At 37.6% G+C, this 27557-nt stretch overlaps 1 protein-coding gene across 1 annotated transcript; it reads right to left on the bottom strand.

Moving 5' to 3' along the window:
• Window positions 1-6668: 6668 nt before the first annotated feature.
• On the bottom strand, window positions 6669-7402 carry LOC120158798. Its single transcript, XM_039169551.1, has 3 exons — window positions 7081-7402; window positions 6917-7011; window positions 6669-6716 (listed from the first exon to the last, which is right to left on the bottom strand). Exons 1-3 carry the CDS (start codon window positions 7301-7303, stop codon window positions 6669-6671), a joined length of 366 nt encoding a protein of 121 aa, XP_039025482.1. The 5' UTR covers window positions 7304-7402.
• Between the last annotated feature and the right edge of the window lie 20155 nt (window positions 7403-27557).

Genomic DNA, 27557 nt, shown 5'->3' with positions numbered 1-27557 from the left:
TATTAAATAAGGCTTAATATTAAAATAAATTATCAAATTATATATTTTTTCTTGAATAAATGTTTATCAATAAAAAAATAAACCAAACATTTTAAATAAGGTTTAATATTAAATAATTTTATGATTTTTTTTAAAAAAAATAAATATATTATCAATAAAAAATAGATAACTCTACGCAGGCATCAAAGATTCAAATATGGATGGCGCCGTATCCTTTATTATCACCGCCCCATCGTGTGATCTTTTCAACTATAATATCATTATAAAAAGAGAAAATAACCTTAGTGACCAAAAATCCCATATAATATACGATTTTAATCAATTTTTTTCGGATTTGCCAAAATGACCAACAAAATCACAATGCGATCGCTAATTCGCAACGCGATCTCCATTATCGCAAATCAGTTTCCAGATTCGCAACGCGATTATTACTATCGCAATGCGATTTTCCAATTTCGCATTGCGATTTATTTATTCGCAGCGATTTTCCCAATTCGCAATGCGAATAAGTAAATCGCAATGCGAATTTGGAAAATCACAATGCGAATTTGGAAAATCGCAATGCGATACTGACTATCGCAACGCGATAGTACAAAATCGCAACGCGATACTAACTTTCGCAACGCGATACTTACTTTCGCAACGCGATACTGACTTTCGCAACGAGATAATACATAATCGCAATGCGATTTTCAAAGCGCCATTAGTATCGCAAAGCGTATTTTATTTTCAAATTCCAAACACGAATATTAATATATTGGAACACTGAACCATCCACAGTATTTCCCGTAATCGCAACCCTAAACCCTAAAACCTAAAATCACAACTCAGTCCCATCTCCATCTCTCACTCTCTCACCCATCTCCGACGAAATCTGTCCACATCTCCGGCGAAATCCGTCTATCTCCATCTCTCAGTGCCACCCTTACAATCAGAAATGGAAAATCAACCAAATCAACCACCGAGGGTTAGTTTTTTTAATTATTTTCTTTTTGAAATTTTTGCATTATTATTAGGTTTTTCATATTGAAATTGATGATAAGTTTACTGGTAATTTCAATAATAGATTAACCATTTCACTTAGATTTCTTATTAAATCAACCGAGAATCGCAACGCGAAATGAAAATCGCAACGACAAAATCGCAACGCGATTTTATTCTCTCGTTGCGATAGTCAAATTCGCGTTGCGATTGTCATTTTCGTGTTGCGATTTTCATTTTCAGAAACTATTCTTCTTCTGCAAATTGAAACTTGAATGAATTGCATTACTTCAACCAAAAAACAAAGACAAATAAGAAATTCACAGTGTTGCAAATTTAAGTTTGAAGAATAAACTACTACTCTTTATGTTTATTATTGTTTTTGGTATATCTTCACAGTGTAGTTTTTGGTATATCTAACTTAGTATGTTTATTGTTTTTGTAGAACTTTTATTCGGCTCAATTGACCTTAAGAAATAAAGTCAGCCTGGCCAAAACAATTGTGTCGAAGCTTTCACCTGCACAAAGAAAAATGTTTAAGGATACTTGCTTCGGGCCATGGCTGAAAGTACAACATCCCGGTGGAGATGCGATGTTGACACACCTGTTTCTTCAAACCATGACTAGGGATCTACCAGATACTATACAACGTCGTGATGAAGAGATATGGTTTGATTTTCCACCGGCGTATACGTGTTTTGGGCGGGAGGAGTTTTGCTTAATCACCGGTCTACTCTTCGGACATGATGATGTAGGTCGGTACACTAGACACATTACCCGCCCATCATGGTTATCCCGGGTTTTTCCTGAGCTGGAGAGGTCGAATCTACACGTAGAAGACCTGACGAGATTATTGAATAGGAAAGATGGTTTTACTCAGATGGATGACGTCGATGTTGTCCGAGTATGCCTTCTAATACTTTTGCATGCCGGCTTTTTAGGCAGAGAGGCCAGACAACCTATTCCGAATGATCTAATCAAATTGGTAGAAGACCTAAATGCGTGGAACCTGTTTCCGTAGGGCTCGTATTTATGGAAAGCTACATGGAATAAGTTATCGTCTGCCTTGGATGATCGAAAAAGTTTGCATGGCGATGGTTCCAAATACACTTTGACAGGCTTTATTTGGGCCTTTAAGGTAAGAATTTTTATATAATGTTTCCAAAATTATAAGTAATTATTTAACAATTACTAATGTTTGTTATTATATTGTTTGTAGATTTGGATATTTGAGGCCTTTCTCGCCATGAAGACATATGCAATAAAAACTTCAAATGATATTCCCAGGGCTATTTCCTGGAAGAGGAAACGGACCTTGCAATGGGAAGATTTACTACGGTATACGACAATAAATAATGTAAGTTAACATAAATACTACCATATGTTTATAAACAAGTTATTACTAGTACACGTTTAACTTTGTTTGAGCTTTTATATTGTTAGGAGGCCAACACTCCATTACAGAGGCTGACACCCACGGAAGCTGAGCTTGCCACTGATGATGAGCAGCCTCCACTTCGGGAGCCATCACCTCACCCAGAGCTATCACCTCACCCAGAGCCATCACCTGATCGACCCGACTATACACCTCCACAACGACAGCCATCACCTATTCTGTCACATCATCGAGCCTCTTCTCCACCATCACCGCAAGATAGGTGACTGGCAAAGATGCCATGACGTTTATCTCCCTGTTCTCCACCTCCACGGGATGCGTTAGGGGAGTTACGTGATGAGGTCAATGCCTTGTGTGAGGAGGTCGGTACTTTACGCAAAGACGATGGTGCATGGCGTGTTGGGGTGTCTACTTTACGTGGTGAGGTAGCCGCTCTACGTGAGATGGTAGCATCGTTGCTGAATGAGGTTCATACTCTACGCAACGAGGTAAGTTTAAGATTTTTCATATTTAACTTGATGATAAATTTACTCGTAATTTCACTTAGATTAACCATTTCACTTAGATTGCTTAATAAATTCATTCGGTTGCTGCCAATACTGCTAAACTGTTTTTGTTAGTATCTGTTTTTGGTTTTGTTTTTGTCTTTTGGTTGAAGTAATGCAATCCATTCAAGTTTCAATTTGCAGAAGAAGAATAGTTTACTTTCGCAACACGAAAATGATTTGTGTTTCGCGTTGCGATTTTGTCGTTGCGATTTTGTCATTACGATTTTCATTTCGCATTGCGATAGCCATTTCCGCGTTGCGATAGCCATTTCCGCGTTGTGATAGTCATTTTCGCGTTGCGAAAGTAAGTTTCGTGTTGCGAAAGTAAACTATTCTTCTTCTGGAATGTTTATATATGTTGTCCTTTTAAATGTTTATATAAGTGCTTACTTCTGGAATGTTATCTGATGCATTTTGTGAACTATGATAGAATAATGACTTGGGTGAATACAATGCAAGTTTGAAACATATTTGCCTTTGTTTAATATCATGTCTGATTATTTACTGATTTATGTATTAATTTTTTTAGCGGCCCGATAAGGTGGATGTTTTACGTCGGGTTTTCCTTGCACGACGGAGTTCACACATCAGACGGCGTGCACGTGCTATTACATCTCCGTTCACCCCAATGGTGCGAAGACTCCGCAAGAAGAAGACCAACTCACCTTTCATCCCTCAAGAGTCCCCTCCAATCGTTCAAGAGGCCCCTATCATCCCTCAAGAGTCCCCCCCCCCACCGTTCAAGAGGCCACTGTCATCGTTGAAGAGGTCCCTCCCACCATTCCAGAGCCCGATTCACATGGGGTAATATATCGAATTATTGAGAAACCCCCACCGTTGTCGGACATGATGGATGAGAGTTGGCTCTCGTATGAGTTACCGGCTAGTACCCTTCCGGTATCTGAAGTGGAGAGGAGACAACTACCGGAAACAATTCTGGATAATACCCTTTGGGCTAAGACCGCAGTTGATTTTTATCTACATGAGCGGAGCCAAGGGTGTTACACTGACATAAGCAAACTCAACGATGAGATGTATTTGTTGCTTAATCGGTCTTGGTGGGGTGTGTTATTAGGGGTTGAAGACAGTGGCTATTTCGATGGGGAGGTAAGTCTTATATTTATCTTATATATGATTTTGATTAATTTTTTTAAAAAATTAATGTAATTCACTAATATATGTCTTTTTTTGTAAAACAACATATCGATGCGTGGGTGTCACGTCTTCTAATAATAAGGAAGCTTAGGAAAAATTAAAAAAATTCGCGATATACAATAATGTCGGCGGCTTTTCACGCAGTTCACTTGAAGAATCAACGAGATGAATCATTTTCGTTGGGCAATGGACAAGCTAAACTTTATCCTGCATGGTGGGAGGTCGATAAGGTTAGTGTTTATTTTTTAAATTTTTTAAAGGTGTTTATAAATAAGTGCGCAAATAAATGAATTATTACTTATGATTGCAGGTGTTTATCTCTGTTTTGGAACGTCGTCATTGGCTTCTCGTCCAACTTCAGCTTCCATCCCTGAAGATAATAGTATATGACAGCATGATAAATTACATATCACTGTCTGATTTGAGAGATATTATCAAGGGATGGAGCTCTCATTTGGCTAAATTCTTTGATGGGATTAATTATTGGACTCATTCTGGACACAAGAAGCCAAAGAAGTTCAATGTCACAGTTGTCAGAGACGAGATCGCGCCACAACAATCACCGGGAGCCAGAAGGGATTGTGGTCCTCTCGTATGCATGTGCTTGGCGCGTTTGACGACGGGAAGCACAGAGTTTCTACCTCCCACCGATAGAGATAGAGCTGCAATAGGCTTGTGGTTTCGGCATTATATGGCTAGAGCGATATATTCGAGACGCTGCCTACCTGCATCCGCGTTATGAAAGTATCCATTGTTAATTGGTAAGTCAAATGCAAGTTTTGTTAACATATATACTCCTTTTGGTTTGAAAATGTTTGGTTAAGTACCTAGAATTCAATAATTTGTTGTTTGTAGGTTTTAGATGTGTAGGAAGTCTTTTTTGAGCAAATGTTTGGTTTCTGCAGGTTAATCCTTAAGTGAGCTGCGTGAAATGGATGTATGGGTGCAAAAGTTGATTCATTGATTCAATAATTGATGAGGAAATAAGAATTATTATTATTTTTTGATTGTTTAATTGATTTGTAAATGTTGATTTGTTTAATTGATGTGTACATAATTCTTATTTGTGTTTGTTTAATTGATTGAAATATAATAGTTGATTTGTTGATTTTCAATATGCATTATGTTGAAGGCAAAACAGACTATCGCAACACGAAACTGACTATTGCAACGAGAGAATCGCAATGCGAAATGAAAATCGCAACGAGAAAATCGCAATGCGATTTTCATTTCGCATTGCGATTTTATCGTTGCGATAGCCATTTTCGCGTTGCGATAGTCATTTTCGCGTTGCGATTTCCCCGTTGCGATAGTCAAATGAATGTCTAATAAGTGATAACAACTGAACAGATCATAGCAATGTTCAAACTCAAGTTACTAATACATGCCTAACTGAAAATGTTAAAAGTGCACACATAAAATACACATAATACAACGTTTGCATTTAAAAATCACCTAAGTTAATAGTCCCAAAAGGTGAAGCCGGTTGTGATTGGGATTTTGAAGATGATTGCGATTTTAATTGCCTTTTGCTTGACACCATATGAGCTTTGGATTTTGATGAGGATCCATATTTTGGTAGAGGAAAATATGATTGTGATGGCACTGGTGAACCACATGTCAACCTTGTATGACCACTTTCCTTGCACCGACTACATGTCGATCTCTTCTTCTCTTCACCCTTAGACGGTATACGATCGTGACTTTTTGGTCGGCCAGGTAGCCTTCTGTCCATGGCTGGTGGCAAAACTGTTTGTAAGTCATCTGGTATGTCCCACTCAGAAGGATGTTGCGAAACTAAAACATGTTGCGAACTTTGAAAATCGCATTGCGATTCTGTATTATCTCGTTGCGATAGTCAGAATCTCGTTGCGAAAGTCAGAATCGCGTTGCGAAAGTCAGAATCGCATTGCGAAAGTCAGTATCTCGTTGCGAAAGTCAGTATCGCGTTGCGATTTTGTATTATCGCGTTGCGATAATCAGTATCGCATTGCAATTTTTCAAATTCACATTGCGATTTACTTATTCGCATTACGATTTACTTATTCGCATTGTGAATTGGGAAAATCGCAACGCGAAATTGAAAAATCGCATTGCGATAGTCATAATCGCGTTGCGAATCTGGGAACTGATTTGCGATAATGGAGATCGCGTTGCGAATTAGCGATCGCATTGCGATTTTGTTGGTCATTTTGACAAATCCGGAAAAAATTGGTTAAAATCGTATATTATATGAAATTTTTGGTCACTGAAATTATTTTCTCTTATAAAAGAATGGCATAAATGAATATTGTTAAAGGAAACTACATTTTGAATAAGAAGATGTTTGCTCAAGAATCAAGGCAGGGTGAAAAATATCTTCCAAAGCAAGTCAAGAATCGATAATCCTGGAAAGTGAAGTAAATGGTGTGGGGCTGAACAAGATGCAATTTAACCTTTTTCATCAGTACATATTCTACACGCTCACAAATCACTTTCAACCTATTCTACTTAGAAACCCCATGCAAAATTAAATGCATAAAGGGTCCCAGAAACATGTCAAACATTCATCAGTTTGGATGAAGCACCAAAATTGGGACACCCTATGGCTATTTCCCTCCTTTATCTTCTCTTCTGTTTTCAACCTGTGGAACAACCTAGAAAACACACATAATAACTACTGTTTAGCTTTACCCATGAATCTAAAATTGCTTTTTTGAACAAGGCTACATAAGTACTTTGATAGCGGTTTGTTTAGAACTATAGATTGTTATATAGCAGTAATAACACTAATAATATATATTATGTACAACTAAAAACGTGATCGTAAAGGTAGTTTAAATCCTGGGTGACTAACCTGATCTTGTGTTGAAGCAAGAGGCTGAGAGGATGATCTTCTTGATCTTTTACCAGGCCTGGCCTTCATTTTGCGTCGATTTGTTGCAGTAAAACCTAGTGCAGGGAAAATCCAGAATGATTAAATAAAAGCAGGCGGATTAGTAGAAGGTGAAGAAATAATACCGGAAGTAGTGTGGTTCCTTGTGGTGGGAGCATTGTGTTTGCAATTGCAATCAAGAGTGGAGTCAGAGGTGTCAGGCACGTGACGGTCCAGACGGAGATTAAAGCGATCTTTGTTGTCAAGCATAGTACGGACGAACCATGCTTCCATGGAGTTGAGGAACTTCACATGCTTCTCCTCCGTCCACGACTCTTCGTTTGGGTTGCTCGGCACTTGCGAGTACATCTCCGATACACAAACAGGCGCCGCCTTTGGTTTGGTTTGTTCAAATGCCAAAAGTCCAGATTTTAGTGGTGATGGAAATTTTGCACAGCTAATCTAGAAGTTGGGGTGAGAGAGAGTTTGGGGGGGGGGGGGGTTATAGAGTTGAGGCTCCTTTTTCACCTACTTCAAATAACAATACATTATTTATTTATTTGGATATCAAATAACATACATTAGACCCTCTAGTCTTTCTTTTAACTACAGTTTTCCAAAGGTCAAGCTGAGACGTGATCCTACCAATGCCTAACCGCCACCTGTTTTGGATAATTAATTTTGGTAACTGCATAAAATACTATTTTGTTTTTCAATAAATAAAGATAATTAACGAAAATTTTTAGGAATCAACAAAATTTTAAAATTTAGCGAAAATCAAGTACCTCAGTGATAAATAAATAGTTGAGAATTCGAATACTAAGAATGTTGAAGTGTAAATATTTAATATCAAATGATTAAGGGTTATATTTAAACAGATAATATTTTGTATTTATCTCAAATTAATAAAAAAAGTAATATTTAATATTTTTATACTATTTTAAAATTTTAAACATAAAAGCGTTAATATATCTCTAATAAAACCGCAAAATTCACAATTCAAACATAAAAAATATTAGAAATATGGTAATTGTTTTTTTTATGTGAGTGAAGCAGTATTAATCATGTTCAATAGTATAATTTAATAAAGATATTTTTATTTTCTAAAAAAATATCTACTTGTTTTTACATCATCGGACTGATTATTAGGTTAAAAAATGATGAGGTAGCTGATTCACATAATTTCTTATTTCTGTTGGTTGATGTTTTTAAATGATTTACAAACTTTTCACCAAAAGCATCTACTTGCTTTTTGGGATTTTTCTCATTATATAATTGAAGAAAGACCCTACTGAAAATATTATTAATTTTTTAATATTTTTGATAAAATGTTACTTAAAATATTATTTTTTATTGAAAATGTTAATATTGGACGCTACCTAAAATGTTATTTTTTTATCGGTTTTTCTATAGGAAATTAAGTAGCGAAATTAACGTTTCATGTAGAAAAAAATAATATTTTCAGTAACGTTTTATCGAAAATGTTAAAAAATTAATAATAATTTCAGTAGCGATTTTCTTTAACCGTATATTAGGTTGTCGTATGACATATACTGCATAACTCCTTTTACATCACTAAAAGTATTAGATTAAAAATTTTGTTGATAAATCATTACATCATTATTATTAGTATAATACTTTTAGATTTAGATATGAACATTGATTGTTAATACAAAAAATCTACTACATTATCACCAAAAACATAAAAGTATTATATATTCAGTTGCCAAATATCTAGATTTATACACTAAAAAAGCAAATTAAGTCGTCGATGTTGTTTTATGGGTAAATTACGTATTTAATATCTAAACTGTTAATTTTGATCCATTTTAGTATCTAAATTTTTAATTTTTTCAAAAAAATATCTAACTTTTAGTTTTTGTTTCAATTTAATACCTACCATTAAAAATTTAACGAGCTTAGTACCTAAACAATTAGTTTTGATCCATTTTAGTACTTAAATTTTAAGTTTTAAAAAAACTCAATGTTAAATTTTAAATAAGAGTACTATAATGAAATAAAAATTAAACTTTAAACATAGTTTTAAAAATTTAGATACTAAAACAGGTAAAAACTGATAATTTAAATATTAAACGCTCATTTTATAGACTTTGTTTTTTTTTTATTAAAATCATACCAAGAGCTTTCAACTTTATAGTGACAAGAAATTGTCACAGCAGGCAAGGCCTGATTATTTCATCTACTGATCATCAAAGATCTTTCATACTATCTTGTCATGTTTGAATAATGCTGGCTTGGTCTTTAATATCAAAGTAGTCAGATTTTTTTAATATCTCCTTGTAAATAGACAACTTAAACTCTTTTTTTGAAGGGCTTAAACTTTTTTAATAGACTTCTTCAATATAATAAAAATAAAAATTATTTCTTATGTGTATTTTTACTACAAAAACTTCATAACTTAACCTATCATTTAATGTCATATATACATTTATAACGGTAACATGCATTATATAATCATAAAAGTCATCAAATTAAATTAAATTTGAATTTTTTTTATAATTGAAGAAAATAGAGTATCAATATCACTTAATCAATGAAATAATAAATTTTATTTAGAATATTAAAAATAAAAAATTAACTCAATTTGAAATGAACTTATTTTTATTAGTAAATATTTTAATTTGAATGTTTTTTAATAAGATAAATCCATTGCAATACAGTGGGAAATGGGGAATGCTCACGTACGACAACCTTAATATACGGCTAAAAGAGACGTTTCCGATAAAAAATGACCGGAAACATTATTAGGCGTTAAAAATGATCGGTTTTATTATTATTGGACGTTTTAAACGGATTTTTAAAAAAAATGAACGGAAATATTATTAGGCATTAAAAAATGACCGAAAATATTATTAGGCGTTAAAAAATATCCAAAAATATTAAAAATGATGTTTAGGTAAAAAAATAATATTATCGGTAATTTTTTATCAATTTATTATTTAAATAATAACAAAATCAATAACATTTTATTTTAACCTTATATTAAAAGTAAAATTTTTCCCGTTAGAAATGGAAGTAGATATTTTTATTAGTATATATTTATTCATTGCAGGCGAGGATGGGTGGAGAAAATATCTGGGATGGGTTTTGGGGGCATAAAAGAAATAAAAATGAATATGGAAACTAAGATATTTTGGGGATCAACCAAAGAATCTGCTTTTTTTATTTATGAATCTGCTGGGTTTGTTTCCAAAACAGCTTCTTCCTTCTCTGCGGATTCCAAAGTTTTTCTTTTTATATTCTCCCAATTTGTTAGTTGCATAGGGCAGCAGCTAAACTCATAATTAACGGGTAAACTATATTATTGATTGCTTAACTATTTAACTCTTTTATTTTAATCAACAATTTTTCAATTTTATTAATTAAATCACCTAATTATTTAATTGCATCCAATTAAATCACTTGCCGTTAACATTTAACGGTACTGATAACTAGGGGTGTTTAAAAATACCTGATCCGATTGACTCGATCCGTACCTAAAAAAAAGGGTAATTTTCTAAAAAATTTACCCAACCAGGACAGGTACCTAACCCGTGATTTATCCCGGGTACTTGGGCTAGGTTTGGGCCAAAAACTTTTTTATAACCGAGCACTTGACCCGACCCAGTAATTTTAATATATATATATATTTATTTATTTAGTTTAAAATATATTTTAAGTTTAGGTTTCGTAATATTTTGACCTTAAAATTAAATTTAAATTCTTAAATTTTTCTTAGGTTTGTATTATGTTCTTTTAAATTTTAAATTTTTTAAAGAAGTTTTTATTAATTTGTCAAAATAAGATTCGAAAAAAATCACGATCGATATCAATATTTTTAATATTTTCTTTTGAATATAAACTTTAATTATATATCCAAATATTTCTATTAAAAACTAACTTCAAATCACTAATTTTTGTACGTGGATAATATATTATAATTTTTTAATTTTTTATGTATTTTTATTTAAATTTAAATTTAATATATATATATATATGAATCGGGTACCTGTGACCCAAAAATGTGAGTACCCGAATTTTATGGGTACCCGGACTTAACAGGCTGAGTCACAGGCCGATATATACACTACTCGAAAAATCGAGTACCCGAAAATTAGGGTACACAATTTTGAACACCCATAACTTAATTTTAAAATGCATCATTTAAAATATAACATATTGTAAAAATAGAAGAAAATAAGTAAATTAACATGGAAATTGAAGGATTAGATTCTGAAAAATCTAGATAGATTGGGTGCACCTTAGACACCTGTAGACGCTCATTTTGTCCGAAATTTCATTCGATCCCATTACATCCTTCAACCCATTTATAAGCCCCACGACCAGTCACATGTCGACGATGTTTCCATATACCGATCGATGAGCATCCTTTCAAGAGAATACGAGTTTTATGGCAAGAATAATAATTTTTTGAAAAGAATATTATTATTTCCTAAAGTACAGTAGATCCAAATTAATCTAAGAAGGAAAATAATCTCTCTTTTATGAGGAGAGATTTTCAGATCTCTTAATAAGGGAAAAAATATCCCATTTGAAAATGATAAATAGTCAAGTCTCAGCACCATCTGCACCTGGCTCACAAAGCGGTTCTTCTAGTGGAGATGAGGGTTCCTCCACGTTGTCCACATCTAGGTCGAACAATCTGGTACTTGCATGCCTTCCCCTTGAACTTGAAGGCATCTCGACATTGAGATCGAAGAAGCTCGCAGTAGAATGCCTCCCCCTGAAGCTTGAAGTCATCGTGTCAAATGGAAACTGCACAGATTGTTGCGTCGACGACATCTCTATATTCAGGTCAAAGAAATTTACAGATGAATGCCTTCCCCTTGAACTGGACTCGATTTTACTATACGGATTGTTTGTGAACCCACCTCGGTACACATTGTAAGGAGTGGATGATGAATGTATTTCCATTGAACTTGATGGGATGGCACCATGATGCGAATTTCTCATTATGGCGTTACAATCATTACACATTATTGTAGTTGGGTTGTCAACCTGATCAGCTTGTTGAGCTAGCCCATAATGAGAGCATAATGACATACCACGAATGGCACGTACTTCAACAAACATCATCATCGTTCGATAGTTCGAATGTTGTATAAGTTAACGAAAACATCGATGTTGGAAATATGTACTGAAGCAAGGACAGTCTTCTACTACTTCCAACATAAACCTTCCTTGAAATCTTCGTTATCAACTCCTCAAGAGTTATGTTTCTCTTGAAGGATATTTTAACAAAATAATTTGATGCGAACACAACGCCGATTTCATTTTCCCGAATTTCTCCATCATAGTAAACAATAGCTTAAAGTTTAAAAGATAGAGAGTCTTATATCCGCAAAAATAATAGCTGAAATACGCCTAATTAAATAAATAATATATGAATTAAAATATAACGTAATAAAATATTTATAATAATTTAAATTATATAATTTATATTATTATCGTATCGGCAAAAAAGTCTCGACGTATGATCCCGCTTTCCAATTTTACAACCACAAAAAATAATGAAAAATAATTAGTACAATAATTTTTTTTCTTCAAATAATCATATATATAAAAAATATTATATATTAAAAAATCACCTTACAAAGAAAGATCGAACAAACTAGTGAAGCAAATATAGGAGGAATTGATGGGGGTGATGTTTATGGTTGAGGGGGTCTTATTTATAATTGAAAGGAAAGTTTAAAGGCCGATAAATTTGGAACCAATAATGAAAGGCGTAGATTATGATCCGCGCCTTTCTGGCACGTGTCATAATTGCAGAAAGGCGTTGATGATGATCTGCGCCTTACTCCGCGCGGTGCAACATTATTCGTTTTTCTGCAAAGGATGTTAGATCGGTAAAATTTTTTAAAAGAGTGTCTGACAGTTAATTAAAAATTGTCAGGGTGATTTTTAGGTAAAAATGATTAAATAGGCAACTTAAACTCTCTTTTTGAAGGGATTAAACTTTTTTAATAGACTTCTTAAATATATTAAAAACGAAAATTATTTCTTATGTGTATTTTTACTACAAAGACTTCATAACTTAACCTATCATTTAAAGTCATATATACATTTATAACGGTAACATGTATAATATAATCATAAAAGTCATCAAATTAAATTAAATTTGAAATTTTTTTATAATTGAAGAAAATAGAGTATCAATACCACTTAATCACTGAAATAATTAAATTTTATTTAGAATATTAAAAATAAAAATTAACTCAATTTGAAATGAACTTATTTTTATTAGTAAATATTTTAATTTGAATGCTTTTTAATAAGATAAATCCATTGCAATAAAGTGGGAAATGGAAGTAGAACCTAAAACGTGGAAATAAAAAATATATATTTTTATTAGTATATATTTATTCATTGCAGGCGAGGATGGGTGGAGAAAATATCTGGGATGGGTTTTGGGGGCATAAACGTAATAAAAATGAATATGGAAACTAAGATATTTTGGGGATCAACCAAAGAATCTGCTTTTTTATTTATGAATCAGCTGGGTTTGTTTCCAAAACAGCTTCTTCCTTCTCTGCGGATTCCAAAGTTTTTCTTTTTTATATTCTCCCAATTTGTTCGTTGCATACGGCAGGTAGCTAAACTCATAATTAACAGGGTAAATTATATTATTGACGCTTAATTATTTAACTCTTTTATTTTAATCATCAATCTTTTAATTTTATCAATTAAATCACCTAATTATTTAATTGCATCTAATTAAATCACTTGCCGTTAACATTTAACGGTACTGACGACTAAGGGTGTTCAAAAATACATGATCCGATTGACCTAACCTGTACCTAAAACAAGGGTAATTTTCTATAAAAAAAAATTACCGACCGGGCCAGGTCTCAACTTTTAAAACTTACAATACAGTCTCTCAACATTTAGTTTTTTTGCAATATGGTCCCTCAACATTTAGTCCATTTGTAATATGGTCCCCGATGTAATTGTTGGGGGACCATATTGCAAACGGACTAAATGTTGGGGGACTTTATTGTAAGTTTTAAAAGTTGGGAGACTTAAATGAAATCTATAGAAAAGTTCAGTGATCTTTACTATACTTTACCCTAATTATAATTAACCCCCTTTTCAAACTCATTCCATAACAATAGGAAGCCACCGCGTGAACCTGAAGCTGATCTGTTCCACACCTGATCCACCCCCTTGCATATTTGATGAAGAATATGGCGATGAGATGATTTTGTATTTCATGGACTGCATTCGATGGCCATGTTTGGTGGAATCAAATGGCCAACTACTAATGGTCACTCAAATATGGGATATCATGAACTCTAGGGAAATATTAGTAGAATAAGGAGGAGGGGGAGAAGGAGGAGGAGGAGGAGGAGGAGGAGGAGGAGGGGGAGAAGAAGAGTACGGTGAATACATACTCATGTATTATCAAACTGCTACAATCGAGATTTTAAAGATCCAAACAACTGAAGATACAGTGGGTGTAACAAGGTTAACTGATCTGGGTAATCGATCCTTATTCCTGGACCCCGGGTGTTGACTTCCACTGCAAAATCCCAATCAGTTTGATAAGAATAGTATTTACTTCTTACAAGTGTATGATTATGGAGATCACCGCGGTTCTTCACGTCCATTAGTTTGTCGTGAAGCGGTGTTTATCACCTTGACGATGGTTGCATTCAACGATGCTTCCCGAGCAGTCAATCTGGAAGCATTTCCAGACATTGGTTTTCACCAAATATGAAATATGTTTAAATTTAATACGCATTATTTCAACACTTTTTTTTGTATTTGTTTTCCATCTTTCGTCCTATTTTAATGTCTATTTCTTATTTATTATTCATTTGACCATACAAATTCAAGTTTACTTCGCATTTTTTTTCACCTGGTATTTGGCTTGAACTAATTCCAAGTAATATATGTTTTTAATGGAAAGTCAGCCAGCGGTTTTGAGCCATGTAATTTGATTTCATATTTTTCTTTAACATTTTCGAATGCTGTCTTAGATTGTAATGTGTTCCTATCTGGAATTTGGATAACTTTGTGCAGTACAGTTTTAATTGGAGTTGAAGACACTCAAATTCGTACTCTAATGTTATATTATATTGAAGACACTCAAATTCGTCCTCAAACGTTATATTATATATATATATATATTATCATATTATATATATATATATATATATATATATATATATAATTTATTTATTTATTAGGGTACAAGTCCAATAAAGGACCAAACCATGGCCCAAATACAAGCAATTCCGGGGCCCAACCGAAAGACGGTTCCGACAGCTTGGCGACTCCGCTGGGGACACAGGTGAGTGAGTCAGGCTAAGGTAATTTCCAGTTGTCTTTTTAACGAAAATGATAAGTTTAAATTTTAAGGTAATATTTCGATCCTTATTACTTATTTTTGATTATATTTTTTCGAGTAAATAGTTGGACTGACCGTTTTCTAATGATTTCAGCTTTCCAAACATTTTTCATCTAAGGCTCTAAACCCGAGCTCCGAACCTGTTTTAAGTGGGGGTGAAAGCAACGCCTTCGTGTGAATTTATTCACCGTATGAGCCTAGCAAGTAACCTTCGGGATTCATATACCTTATGCCTTCGTGTGAATTTATTCTCCGTATGGGCATAAGGGAATGTGTCCTCTCGAGTTTAACTTAGTCCATACAAGCCTGTGATGGGTTTCGGACTAAGGGTCTGGTCGGCCCAAGGGGGCGCCAGCAAGGAGAACTCGAGTACCGTTTTTAGAACCTAAACCGGGAGACTTTGAATAAATAGAGCCTACCCCAAAACCACATTCCAAAACCTAGGACATTTCTTTCCTAACCTTTTTTTGTGTCCTTATTTTTTTTTCTTTACCATTTATTTATTTATTTTATTATTTTTTTCTTTTTTTTTATTTCTATTTTACTAACCTTTTTGCCTTTGTGTTTGTTTTTAGCATTTGCATCATAACAAGAGGCCATTAATCCCTAAAAAGGTGTTTATTAAAACTCAAATAATCTGAATTCATGGACAAAGGTGTTGTAATACAAGAGATTGAAAACGCTGAGGCACGACTATGGTCCGAGAAGACTCAGAGTGAAAAGGGAGACAGTTTCAAGGAAGCTATGTGTCAGAGTTGGTTCGCTACACCCCTATCAGCCTAAAACAGAACAATGTACAAGAGCTTCGAGATATCTGGGACAGTTGGAAGAATGATCGGAGACAGAAGTTCAGCCAACGGTACGGTGACATTGCACTCTTGCTTCATGTTAAGACTGATGAGCCCTTAATCAGAGCCATGGTTCAATTCTGGAACCCAGGATATAGTTGCTTCACTTTTAACCAAGAGGACATGATGCCCACCATCGAAGAATACACTACACTGCTGCATTGTGAAAGCATCAAGCTTGAGCGAGCCTACATTAAACACATCAAAAGCCAGCCCTTTAAGAATGCACTGGCCAAAGTTGCAGGAGTAGATGAGAAATGGGTAATCGATCGGACTCAGCGTAGAGGCAGTGGAGAAGGAATTGAATGGATTCACATAAAGCAACTAATGAAAAACCACCCTGATGAGTGGAAGACTATAGACCTTTTTGCACTGGGTCTGTACGGTTTGATCATCTTTCTGAAGGCTTTGGGGTGCATTGACGCTGCCGTGGTGGAACTATTTGAGCAACTTTCTAAACGAGTTAACCCAGCACCAGCCATCTTGGCCGAGACCTTTCGATCTCTCAACCATTGCCGAAGAACTGGCGGAGAAAGATTCACCGGGTGCATTCAGCTACTTCAGGTCTGGATTCACAGCCACTTCTGGAAGACTGACGGGGTTGCCTACCACCGTTTCAGCACCACCTATTCACCTCTAGGTGAATTTATCACCTTAAAATGGCATGAAGGCGCCTCGAAAGAAAAATGGATGAAGGTCTTTACACATCTTCAGGACCGGGATATTGTCTGGAGAGCCCCCTGGCTATTTCTCAGTGACGTTCTTTTCCGATGTGGTGACTCTGACACTGTGACCTTACTTGGACTTTGGGGAGCAGTCGGGTATGCTCCGCTATTAGCACTTAGACAGTATGGAGCACGTCAGTTTGTCCCAGCAACGTGCGGGTTGGCTAGGTCAGAGTTTGAGTATCACGGCGACAGCTATAAGAAGATGATCAAAGAAGCAGCCGATTCGTGGAGGAAAGTATTCCGGATGGATGTTGTAGCTGCCAGAAGCATGCTCACTCCGGATTATGTGGAGTGGCGAAGATTGAGAAAGAATGACAACATCCCTGTGCCAGACTGTGATGACACCCGAACCATGGAAGAACATCTCAGGCATGTCCCTTCTGAACTCGAGATAGCCAAGACCGAGTTTGAAGCCGTGAATAGTGAGCTGAAGCAAATGATAAAGGAACTTGAAGCCGAGCGCTATCAGTGGAAGCTAGATGCTGACTCTCAGAAAGACCGGGCAAATAAACTGGAAAGAGAACAGAAAAGAGTCTGTTTTGAGTTCGAAGACTTGAGAAAGGGGTATCAAGATAAGGTCAAGGATAACGCCAAATTGAAGGTAACCTCTGAATACTGGAAAGACGAAGCTCATAGCCTGAAAAGGAAGTTTAAGAGGCCTGATGAGAAAGCTTGGAAGGAACAGATGAAGACTGCCCAAAGACGCTTGGCAGATAGTCAATATCAGAACCAGCGCTTGAGAGTTCGGGTAGCTGACTTAGAAAAACAACATGAGAAAGATGGCAAGACAATAGTTGAGTTAGAAGCTATTGTAGATGGGTTCAAGAGGCAAGCAAACGAGCTTCAGATGGTGCCCTTCGACGGAGGATTACAATGGCGTTTCCGTTGGGAACAAGCACAACGAAGGGTGAGGGCCCGAGACGCAACCATCCGAGATTTCCTGGATCAAGTGCAAAAAGCAGCCCGTCATCTTCACGGCCTAGCAAGGGAAGCTGGTGTGGTTCGACAAGGCATTCAACCAGTGACAGATGAAGGCAGAAGACTTGTCAACCTACTGGAAGCTGTTCGGGGTCTAGAGGATTTAGTCCGAATGTACCTTTAATATGTTTTTATGTCTCTTAAAAGATAATACATTTTTGTCTGAACAAGGGTTATTTATAATAATGAACACTTTTCTGGATCAATGCCTCCAATTGCATACATCATGCATTGCATTTCTTGCATTTTATATTTCATGTCTGTTTATTTTATATTTTTTCCATGTTTTTACATTTGTATTAACTAACAGAACATGTCTCAGACACCGAGCTTACCACCACAAGCATCAGATACACATCACCCGCACAATACTCGAGCAAAAAAGAGACAAATGGAAGCCAGAATGGAGAAGATCGAAGAGCACATGACAAGACTTCAAAAGGAACTAGAAGATAAGATGGCTCAGAACAGTGAAAGTACTCTTGAGTGCATCAAGAAAAATCAGGAGTCCTTGGTTGACCAAATCGTAGCCAAGTTGTCGGGTCTACAACAAGCTAGTGCATCAGGGGGCATTTCTTCCGAGGGAGTGGCCATACCACCAACCCCGTAAGTGGTTATCTCACCCGGAATATTACCCGGGGACGCATCTGCTACTAAAGGGAAAGCAGCACTACCCGGGGACTCATTCGTTACCAAAGCGAAAGTTGCACCTGCTGTGAAGATACAAACTTCTACAATCATCCCTGATGATCATCCGGATGATTATCATGTCCCAGACTTTGATGAGGAAGATAAAGCCAAAAAGATGGAAGAAAAGATAAAAATATTAAAAGATCAAATAAAGATGGTCCAGGGAGACCATGATTATTATGGAGTGGACGCAATGGAGCTGAGCCTAGTTCCAGACTTGGTGCTTCCACCAAAGTTTAAAGTTCCCGAGTTTGAGAAGTTCGACGGGAACAGTTGCCCTTCAGCCCATATCACTATGTTCTGTCGAAAGATGACAGGATATGGCGGGAATGACCAACTCCTGATCCATTGTTTTCAGGAGAGCCTGTCCGGTTCAGCTATTCGGTGGTACAACCAGCTTAGCCGAACTCATATCAAGACGTGGAAAGACTTAGCCAAGTCTTTCTTGGAGCAGTATAAGCATATCAACGATATGAGACCAGACCGGGTCATGTTACAAAGCCTAGAGAAGAAACACAATGAGAGTTTCCGACAGTACGCACAGAGATGGAGGGATTTATCTGTGCAAGTTCATCCACCCTTGGATGAAAAGGAAACAAGAAAGCTGTTTGTACAGACCTTGAAGGCACCTTACTTCGGGCACTTGGTAGCAATCACATCGGGAAGTTTCTCAGATTTAGTCATGGCCGGTGAAATGATCGAGTTGGCCATTAAACAAGGAAAGATTGAGGGATGAGACTCCAGTAAAAAACCTCCCATGAAGAACAAAGAGCGAGAGATCAACAATGTCAGCAAGGGGGTTACGATCTCAAGCTCAAATTCCACAGCAGCTGTACCATCCGGTACTTCTAGACAGAACCAGAGAGAACCAAGAAGAGAAAGGGAAAGGGAGCAATTTGACCCCATTCCCATGACGTATAAAGAATTATACCAACAGCTCTTCGACACTCATGCAATGTCGCCTTATCCTATGAATCCAATAAATCCCCCTTACCCGAAATGGTATGACGAGAGCGCTCACTGCGAATACCATGGCGGTGTGCAGGGGCATTCGATTGAAAGTTGTCTCGCATTCAAGAGACTTGTGCAACAAATGAGAAACAAGAATTGGATCACTTTCAACTCCGGAGCACCAAACGTCGCCCAGAATCCCTTGCCCAATCATCAGGAGACATGAATCAATGCCATTACTACTGAAGGGGGAAGGATAATTAAATCAAGTGTTTCGGAAATTAAATCTCCTTTGGCTTGGGTATGGAGCCAAATGGTAAAGGCAATATTTCTTGCACCATATCCAGATACGACAGAAAATGAAGATGGTAACCATTGTTGTTACCACAACAAAGAAGGGCATAAAGTGCAAGATTGCCCAGAGTTCAGATTGTTAGTCCAACTCATGATGGATCGAAAGGAGCTGGAGTTTTATGAAGAAATTCAAGAGTCCTTGGAAGCAGATGTTTGTGCCACTGGAGAATCATCAGACAGGGGATTTGGTAGAGGTAGTCCTTTGATAATTACCCCTAAGGCAAGCATGACAGTAACAACACCAGCCAAGGTGGTAATCTCAGCACCTCGGCCTTTTCAATATAAGGACAATCGGTAAGTGCCATGGAAGTACGAGTGTCAGGTGAGTACTTCCGGAGGGGGTAATAGTAAAGTGAGGCAAAGACCACTTGAGCCGTTCAAAGAGGATGTGCTAGTTGTCAATGAACCTATAAAGGAGGAAGAAGCTAAAGAGTTTCTCAAGATCTTGAAGCACAGCGAGTACAACATTGTAGAATAACTCCACAACTTACCTACACGTACTTCAATGCTAGCACTATTTTTAAGCTCGGAAGCACACCGAGAAGCGCTATTGAATGTCCTTAATCAAACGTTCGTACCACAAGACATACCAGTCAGCAAGATGGATCGACTGGTGAACAATATTCAAGCTGATAATCTCATCTCATTTTCAGATGATGAGATTCCATCCGGAGTAAGAGGCCGAACAAAGGCGTTACACATTACTACTTACTGTAAGGGGCACGCTTTACCAAGTGTTTTAATCGATAATGATTCAGCCCTGAACGTGATGCCTTCAATTACATTGAAGAGGCTACCAATAGATACCTCTCATATGAGAGCTTGTCAGAATGTGGTCCGAGCATTTGATGGGACCAAAAGAGAGGTAATCGGAAAGATCGAGGTACCATTGACCATTGGACCAACCACCTATGATGTTGAGTTCCTTGTGATAGATATCATGGCAAGCGTGATAACGGAGGCTCCATACATCGAAGTAGACGAGGAAGCGGTAGAATGTTCGTTCCGCTCCTTGGAGTTTGTGAATGCCACATTCGTGGCGGAAGGAAAGAGAATCCCAAGACCTCGACTCTCCAAATGCACAAGGATGGAGATCAAGCAAACCCTAGGCCGAGGCGCCAGAACCGGGAGAGGTTTTGGGAAATATTTGCAAGGAATGATTAATCTTGTCTGTCCTATCCCAAAATTAGACCAATTTGGGCTCGGTTTTCAGCTCAATTATCATGAAAAGAGAAAGGAGATCCAAAAGAACCGGGAGAGAAGGTTGGCCAGATTGACTGGAAACGAACTCCAATGGAAGCCTATGACATTCTTGCCGCTCTTCAGAACATTCAAGTCAGGTGGTTATGTGTTTGAGACCACCATATCCGAGTTAGAAACGGCTCTGGAAGATCTGAACGTTAATGCCGTGAACACAGAAGATGTTGACAACGGAGATAGATCCAGGATATGCCCTCTGCCACATGGGTTCGTACCTAGCAGTTGGTCGGTGGAAGAACTACCTGTGGTTTACAAGAATCTTTCAGAGTAATATTCGAACTATCCCTATTTGCCTATACCCGGGGCAATAGGTGATCTTTTGTAAGGGTTAATAAACATTTGGTTTAAGTTTAATAAAAGATGCATTTTTCTTTTCCATGGCAAACAAACTTTTCTTTTATTTTTGAATTCATTCTCTATCTCCTTCATTCCAGTACTTCATTTCCAATTACTCTCAAAGTTAGTTCTTGACCATTCCGTGTGGGATATTATCTTCTCACACATGCATATCTTCCTCCTTTCAGGTTCCCAGATAACGATAATGTGGGCACTGATGATCCTGATCCAGAGGTGGATTTTGAATCAACCATTTGTCTTGGGGAATTTGATGAATGCGATAATCAAGAGGAGTACAACTTGCCTACCGAATTGTTGAGAATGATAGAAAAAGAAGAAAAGCAAATACTGCCACATAAGGAGGCGATCGAAATCTTAAATTTGGGCACTGAGGAAGATCGAAAGGAGGTTAAAATCGACACAACTCTTTTGACTGAAGCAAGAAAAAACATGATAGTCTTACTTCAGGAGTACGGAGATGTGTTCGCTTGGTCGTATCAAGACATGCCGGGACTAGACACAGATATGGTAGTTCACAAACTGCCAATCAAACCAGAATTCAAACCTGTGCAGCAAAAACTGAGAAGAATGCGGCCAGAAATGCTCCTTAAGATCAAGTAAGAAGTCAAGAAGCAATTTGATGCCGGTTTTCTCCAAGTAGCCAAATACCAGGAGTGGGTGGCCAACATAGTGCCTGTGCCGAAGAAGAACGGGAAGGTACGCATGTGTGTTGATTACCGGGACCTTAACAAGGCAAGTCCCAAAGACAACTTTCCTCTGCCACACATAGACACTCTGGTGGACAATACAGCCGGGAACGCCTACTTTTCATTCATGGATGGATTTTCGGGGTACAATCAGATCAAGATGCATCCTGAAGATATGGAGAAGACCACTTTCGTCACAATGTGAGGAACTTTCTGTTACAAAGTGATGCCTTTCGGATTAAAGAATGCTGGGGCAACATATCAGAGAGCTATGGTGACCCTGTTCCACGATATGATGCACAAAGAAATCGAGGTTTATGTCGACGACATGATTGTCAAGGCACAGACTGAGAATGAACATGTCGAGAATTTGAGAAAGCTCTTCCAGAGATTGAGAAAATTTCAGTTACGGCTGAACCCTAGCAAGTGCACCTTCGGGGTGACATCCGGGAAGCTATTAGGCTTTGTAGTCAGCAGAAAAGGCATTGAGGTTGATCCTGATAAAGTCAAGGCTATCCAGAGTCTACCTCCACCACAAACACAAAAGGAGGTCCGAGGTTTTTTAGGAAGATTAAATTACATAGCTCGGTTTATATCTCAGTTAACCGACAAGTGTGATCCAATCTTTCGCCTTCTTCGAAAAAATAGCCCTGGGGCATGGGATGAAAACAGTCAGATTGCATTCGAGAAGGTAAAAGAGTACTTATCTCACACTCCTATCCTGATGTCCCCTATCCCAGGCAAACCTCTGTTCCTGTATCTCTCCATATTCGAGAACTCCATGGGGTGTGTCCTGGGCCAACATGACGAGTCCGGGAAGAAGGAAAGAGCCATCTATTATCTAAGCAAGAAATTCACCGATGGCTAGATCCGATATCCTCCTATTGAGAAGGTTTGTTGTGCTCTGGTCTGGGCTACAAAAAGACTCCGGCAATACATGTTGTATCACACTACTTGGCTGATTTCCAAGTTAGATCCATTAAAATACATGATTGGTATACCTGCTCTATCTGGAAGGTTAGCCCGATGGCAGATGCTATTGTCTGAATTCGACATCGAATATGTGAGCCAAAAAGCGGTAAAAGGCAGTGCCATATCTGATTTTTTGGCAAGAAGAACTGATGGGAGCTATGAGCCGCTGGAATTTGATTTCCCAGACGAAGACTTAATGGCCATATCTTTAGAAGAAGCAGATACTTCAACAGACAGCTCCTGGAGAATGCATTTCGATGGAGCATCAAATGCATTAGGACATGGCATCGGGGCAATCCTGATCTCTCCGGAAGGGAGTCATTACCCATTTACCAGCAGACTAAACTTTGATTGCACCAATAACATGGCTGAATATGAAGCATGCGTCTTGGGAATTCGGGCTGCATTGGGGCAAAATATAAAGACTTTGCGGGTGTATGGTGACTCAGCTTTAGTAATCTATCAGCTCCGAGGAGAATGGGAAACTAAGGATATAAAACTGTTAGAATACCAGAGACTAGTGATGGATCTACTCGAAGAGCTCGACGAAGTCACCTTCCACTACGTACCTAGAGAAGAAAATCAGATGGCTGACGCTTTAGCTACATTGGCAGCCGCATTCAGGGCTGGTGGGGAGTCTGAAATGATGTCAATTAACATGCAGTCGTATGAGTACCCAGCTCATTGTTACCAAATTGAAGAAGTGAAAGACACTAAGCCTTGGTACGACGACATTCTGTAGTATATCAAGCATCGGAGTTATCCAGAAAAAGCCACCGAAACCGATAAAAGAACCCTTAGAAGGTTGGCAGCTGGATACGTCCTTGACGGAGAGGTTTTATACAAGAAAAACCATAACCAAGTTCTGTTAAGGTGCGTCGATGCTGAAGAGGCAAAAATGATAGTGGAAGAAGTACATGATGGAGTTTGTGGAGCACATGCAAATGGGCATATGATGTCAAGACAGATAATGAGATGCGGATATTTTTGGTCCTCGCTAGAAAGCGATTGCATCAACTATGCTAGGAGATGTCATAAATGTCAGATTTATGGAGACAAGATAAATGTTCCACCCCATCCGCTTCATGTAATGACGTCACCATGGCCTTTCTCTGTGTGGGGCATGGACGTTATTGGACAAATCCATCCGAAGGCTTCGAATGGTCACCGTTTCATTCTCGTAGCAATTGACTATTTCACGAAATGGGTAGAGGCTGCGTCATATGCCAGTGTCACTCAATCCACTATTTGCAAGTTTCTGAAGAAAGAAATTATATGTCGGTATGGTCTACCTGAAAGGATTATCACCGATAACGCAACAAACTTGAACAACATGATGATGAGTGCTGCTTGCGAACAGTTCAACATAAAATATCACAATTCCACTGCTTACAGACCAAAGATGAACGGAGCAGTAGAAGCAACAAACAAAAACATTAAGAAGATAGTGGAGAAAACGGCTGAAACTTACAAAGACTGGCATGAGAAGTTGCCTTTTGCTTTGTTCGCTTATCGAACCTCGGTACGAACTTCGACTGGGGCAACTCCATTTTCATTAGCCTATGGAATGGAAGCAGTGCTACCCATTAAAGTCGAGATTCCGTCTCTCAGGGTCTTGTCAGAAGTTAAACTGGATGATGCAGAGTGGGCACAATCCAGATATGATCAGCTTAATCTGATAGAGGAAAAAAGACTGAAAGCCATTCATCATGGTCAAATCTATCAGAAACGAATGATTCGGGCACATGACAAAAAGGTGCGCCCGAGAATATTCCGCGAAGGGGATCTAGTGTTAAAAAGAATTTGGCCAGTCCAGAAGGGTTTCCGAGGAAAATGGACGCCAAATTGGGAAGGACCTTATGTCGTGAAAAAGGCTTTCTCCGGAGGAGCCCTCGTCCTGGCTGAAATGGACGGACCTGAACTGCCACATCCCATCAACTCGGACGCAGTTAATAAATACTTCGCTTAGGATGAAAACCCGAGAGGGCGTCCTAAGTTGAAAAAAAAAGAATGAAAGAAGAGAAAATAAGGGGGGTTCAAGATGAAAACCCGCAAAGGGCGTCTTGCAACCAAAGATGGGTCCAAGTTGAAAACCCGGAAAGGGCGATTTGGATATTAACAGTGGAAACATCCCGGCACATGAATCTTCTACGAACTCAACAAATTGGAGAAATGTTGCACTCTCCCAAACGTTATCGCATTTTCAAGGATCCTTTGGCAAGGGCTGCGTTCAAGGTCATCAAACGGCTTTTCAGCTCAGAAGTGCCCACATTATCGAGATATAAGACATTCATTTACACATCACCATGTATTAGTTTTCTAGAATGTTTGCCATGTATTGTTTGTTCTTTTCCTCCCTTATGAATAAAGACCATCGTTCCTCTAATTCCTTTGGAGCATCTTGAATTAGATTTAAATCTAATGATTTATTTATTTTTATGAAAGATAATCGCATATTACTGTACAAAGATTCATTGAAAAGTACAGGTACCCAAAAACCGATCAAGGCTCGTGCACATACTTGAGTTAGTTGAGGAGTATCTCCCAAATCAAGAAAAAACAGAATGTGCACATCAGATTTAAACATTTGAAGAATTTAAGATCAGAGATCGGAACCTCAAGCTTTCAAAATCAAGAGTCAACAACGACAGGCCACCGGAGATCAAGATTTCTCTCCAGAGCCCAGAATAACATATGTTGCCTATACATTTTAGGTATACCTAAGAGCATGACATCCATACCATCGCATACATGCATATCTTTGCAAGTTTTACCCAGAGCCAATTTCAACTTCACAACAGAGGATATTGGACTCCAGACAACGCAAGTTCAACTTCATGACGAAGGGACCGCTGGTTGTCAACAAACATTTCTCAATTTCAGAGCCAATTTCGACTTCACAACGAAGGATATTGGACTCCAGACAACGCAAGTTCAACTTCACGACGAAGGGACCGCTGGTTATCAACAAACATTTCTCAATTTCAGAGCCAATTTCAACTTCACAACGAAGGATATTGGATTCCAGACAACGCAAGTTCAACTTCACGACGAAGGGACCGCTGGTTGTCAACAAACATTTCTCAATTTCAGAGCCAATTCCAACTTCACAACGAAGGATATTGGACTCCAGACAACGCAAGTTCAACTTCACGACGAAGGGATCGCTGGTTGTCAACAAACATCTCTCAATTTCAGAGCCAATTTCAACTTCACAACGAAGGATATTGGACTCCAGACGACGCAAGTTCAACTTCACGACAAAGGGACCGCTGGTTGTCAACAAACATCTCTCAATTTCAGAGCCAATTTCAACTTCACAACGAAGGATATTGGGTTCCAGACAACGCAAGTTCAACTTCATGACGAAGGGACCGCTGGTTGTCAACAAACATTTCCCAATTTTAGAGCCAATTTCAACTTCAAAACGAAGGATATTGGATTCCAGACAACGCAAGTTCAACTTCATGACGAAGGGACCGCTGGTTGTCAGTAAAGAATTTCCCAGTTCCAGAACCAGTTTTAACTTCACAGCGGAGGATATTGGACTCAGAACAGTACTTGGATTTCAACTTCACGACGAAGGATATCCAATTCTCAGGTTCAACTTCACGACGAAGGGGCCATACACAATTCCAACTTCACAAATAGATGAACCCAACTTCACGACGACGGAGTCGTCTGTAACACCACAACACCAAAGTCTTCAAGTCGAGTTTCAGCTTCACAACGAAGTATCTTTGGCTAGAAGACAATCCATGAGCTACTTCCAGTACTCTGAGTTCGATTTCGACTTCACGACGAAGGATTCAGGCTCAGAATTTTCTAGTTTTGACTCGACCTCACGACAATAGAGTCATTCCATATTTCAGTACAATTGACAAACCAGTCCTAATATTGGATTTCAACTCCACAACGGAAGACATTCGATACGACTGAAATTCGTGTCTTTTAGTCTTTGCTCTATTGTCGTTACACGATAATGAGCAAAGAGGGGCAGCTGAAGACACTCAAATTCGTCCTCTAATGTTATATTATATTGAAAACACTCAAATTCGTCCTCAAACGTTATATTATATATATATATTATCATATTATAATATATATATATATATATAATTTATTTATTTATTAGGGTACAAGTCCAATAAAGGACCAAACCATGGCCCAAATACAAGCAATTCTGGGGCCCAACCAAAAGACGGTTCCGACAGGAGTCAAATAAATCATATGGCTCAAACACTCGATAATAAATTTGACGGTCAAATGTGATATGATAAATTAAATTAAATTTTGAGTAATGCAATTATCCTAGAGTTTTGATTCATATTTATACCATTTTTGTGTGGGTGTATTTTGTGGCAAAATAAATTATTATTAATTTAGCTTATATTTATATATATTAATTTCAAAATTATTTTATTT

The sequence above is a fragment of the Hibiscus syriacus genome, unplaced genomic scaffold, assembly GCF_006381635.1.
Source record: "Hibiscus syriacus cultivar Baekdansim isolate YM2019G1 unplaced genomic scaffold, ASM638163v2 tig00111330_pilon, whole genome shotgun sequence".
Classification (NCBI taxonomy): domain Eukaryota; kingdom Viridiplantae; phylum Streptophyta; class Magnoliopsida; order Malvales; family Malvaceae; genus Hibiscus; species Hibiscus syriacus.
Note: the sequence above shows the minus strand (reverse complement) of the source record. Positions and strands in the feature narration are given on the sequence as shown.

Bases quoted from the DNA above. Each gene is read 5' to 3' on its own strand.
- LOC120158798 (XM_039169551.1), bottom strand. From the start codon at position 7,303: ATGTACTCGCAAGTGCCGAGCAACCCAAACGAAGAGTCGTGGACGGAG. The intron at 7,012-7,080 runs GTATTATTTCTT...TCCCTGCACTAG, and splicing joins AAGGAACCACACTACTTCCG to GTTTTACTGCAACAAATCGA. The intron at 6,717-6,916 runs GTTAGTCACCCA...TGTGTTTTCTAG, and splicing joins TTGCTTCAACACAAGATCAG to GTTGTTCCACAGGTTGAAAA.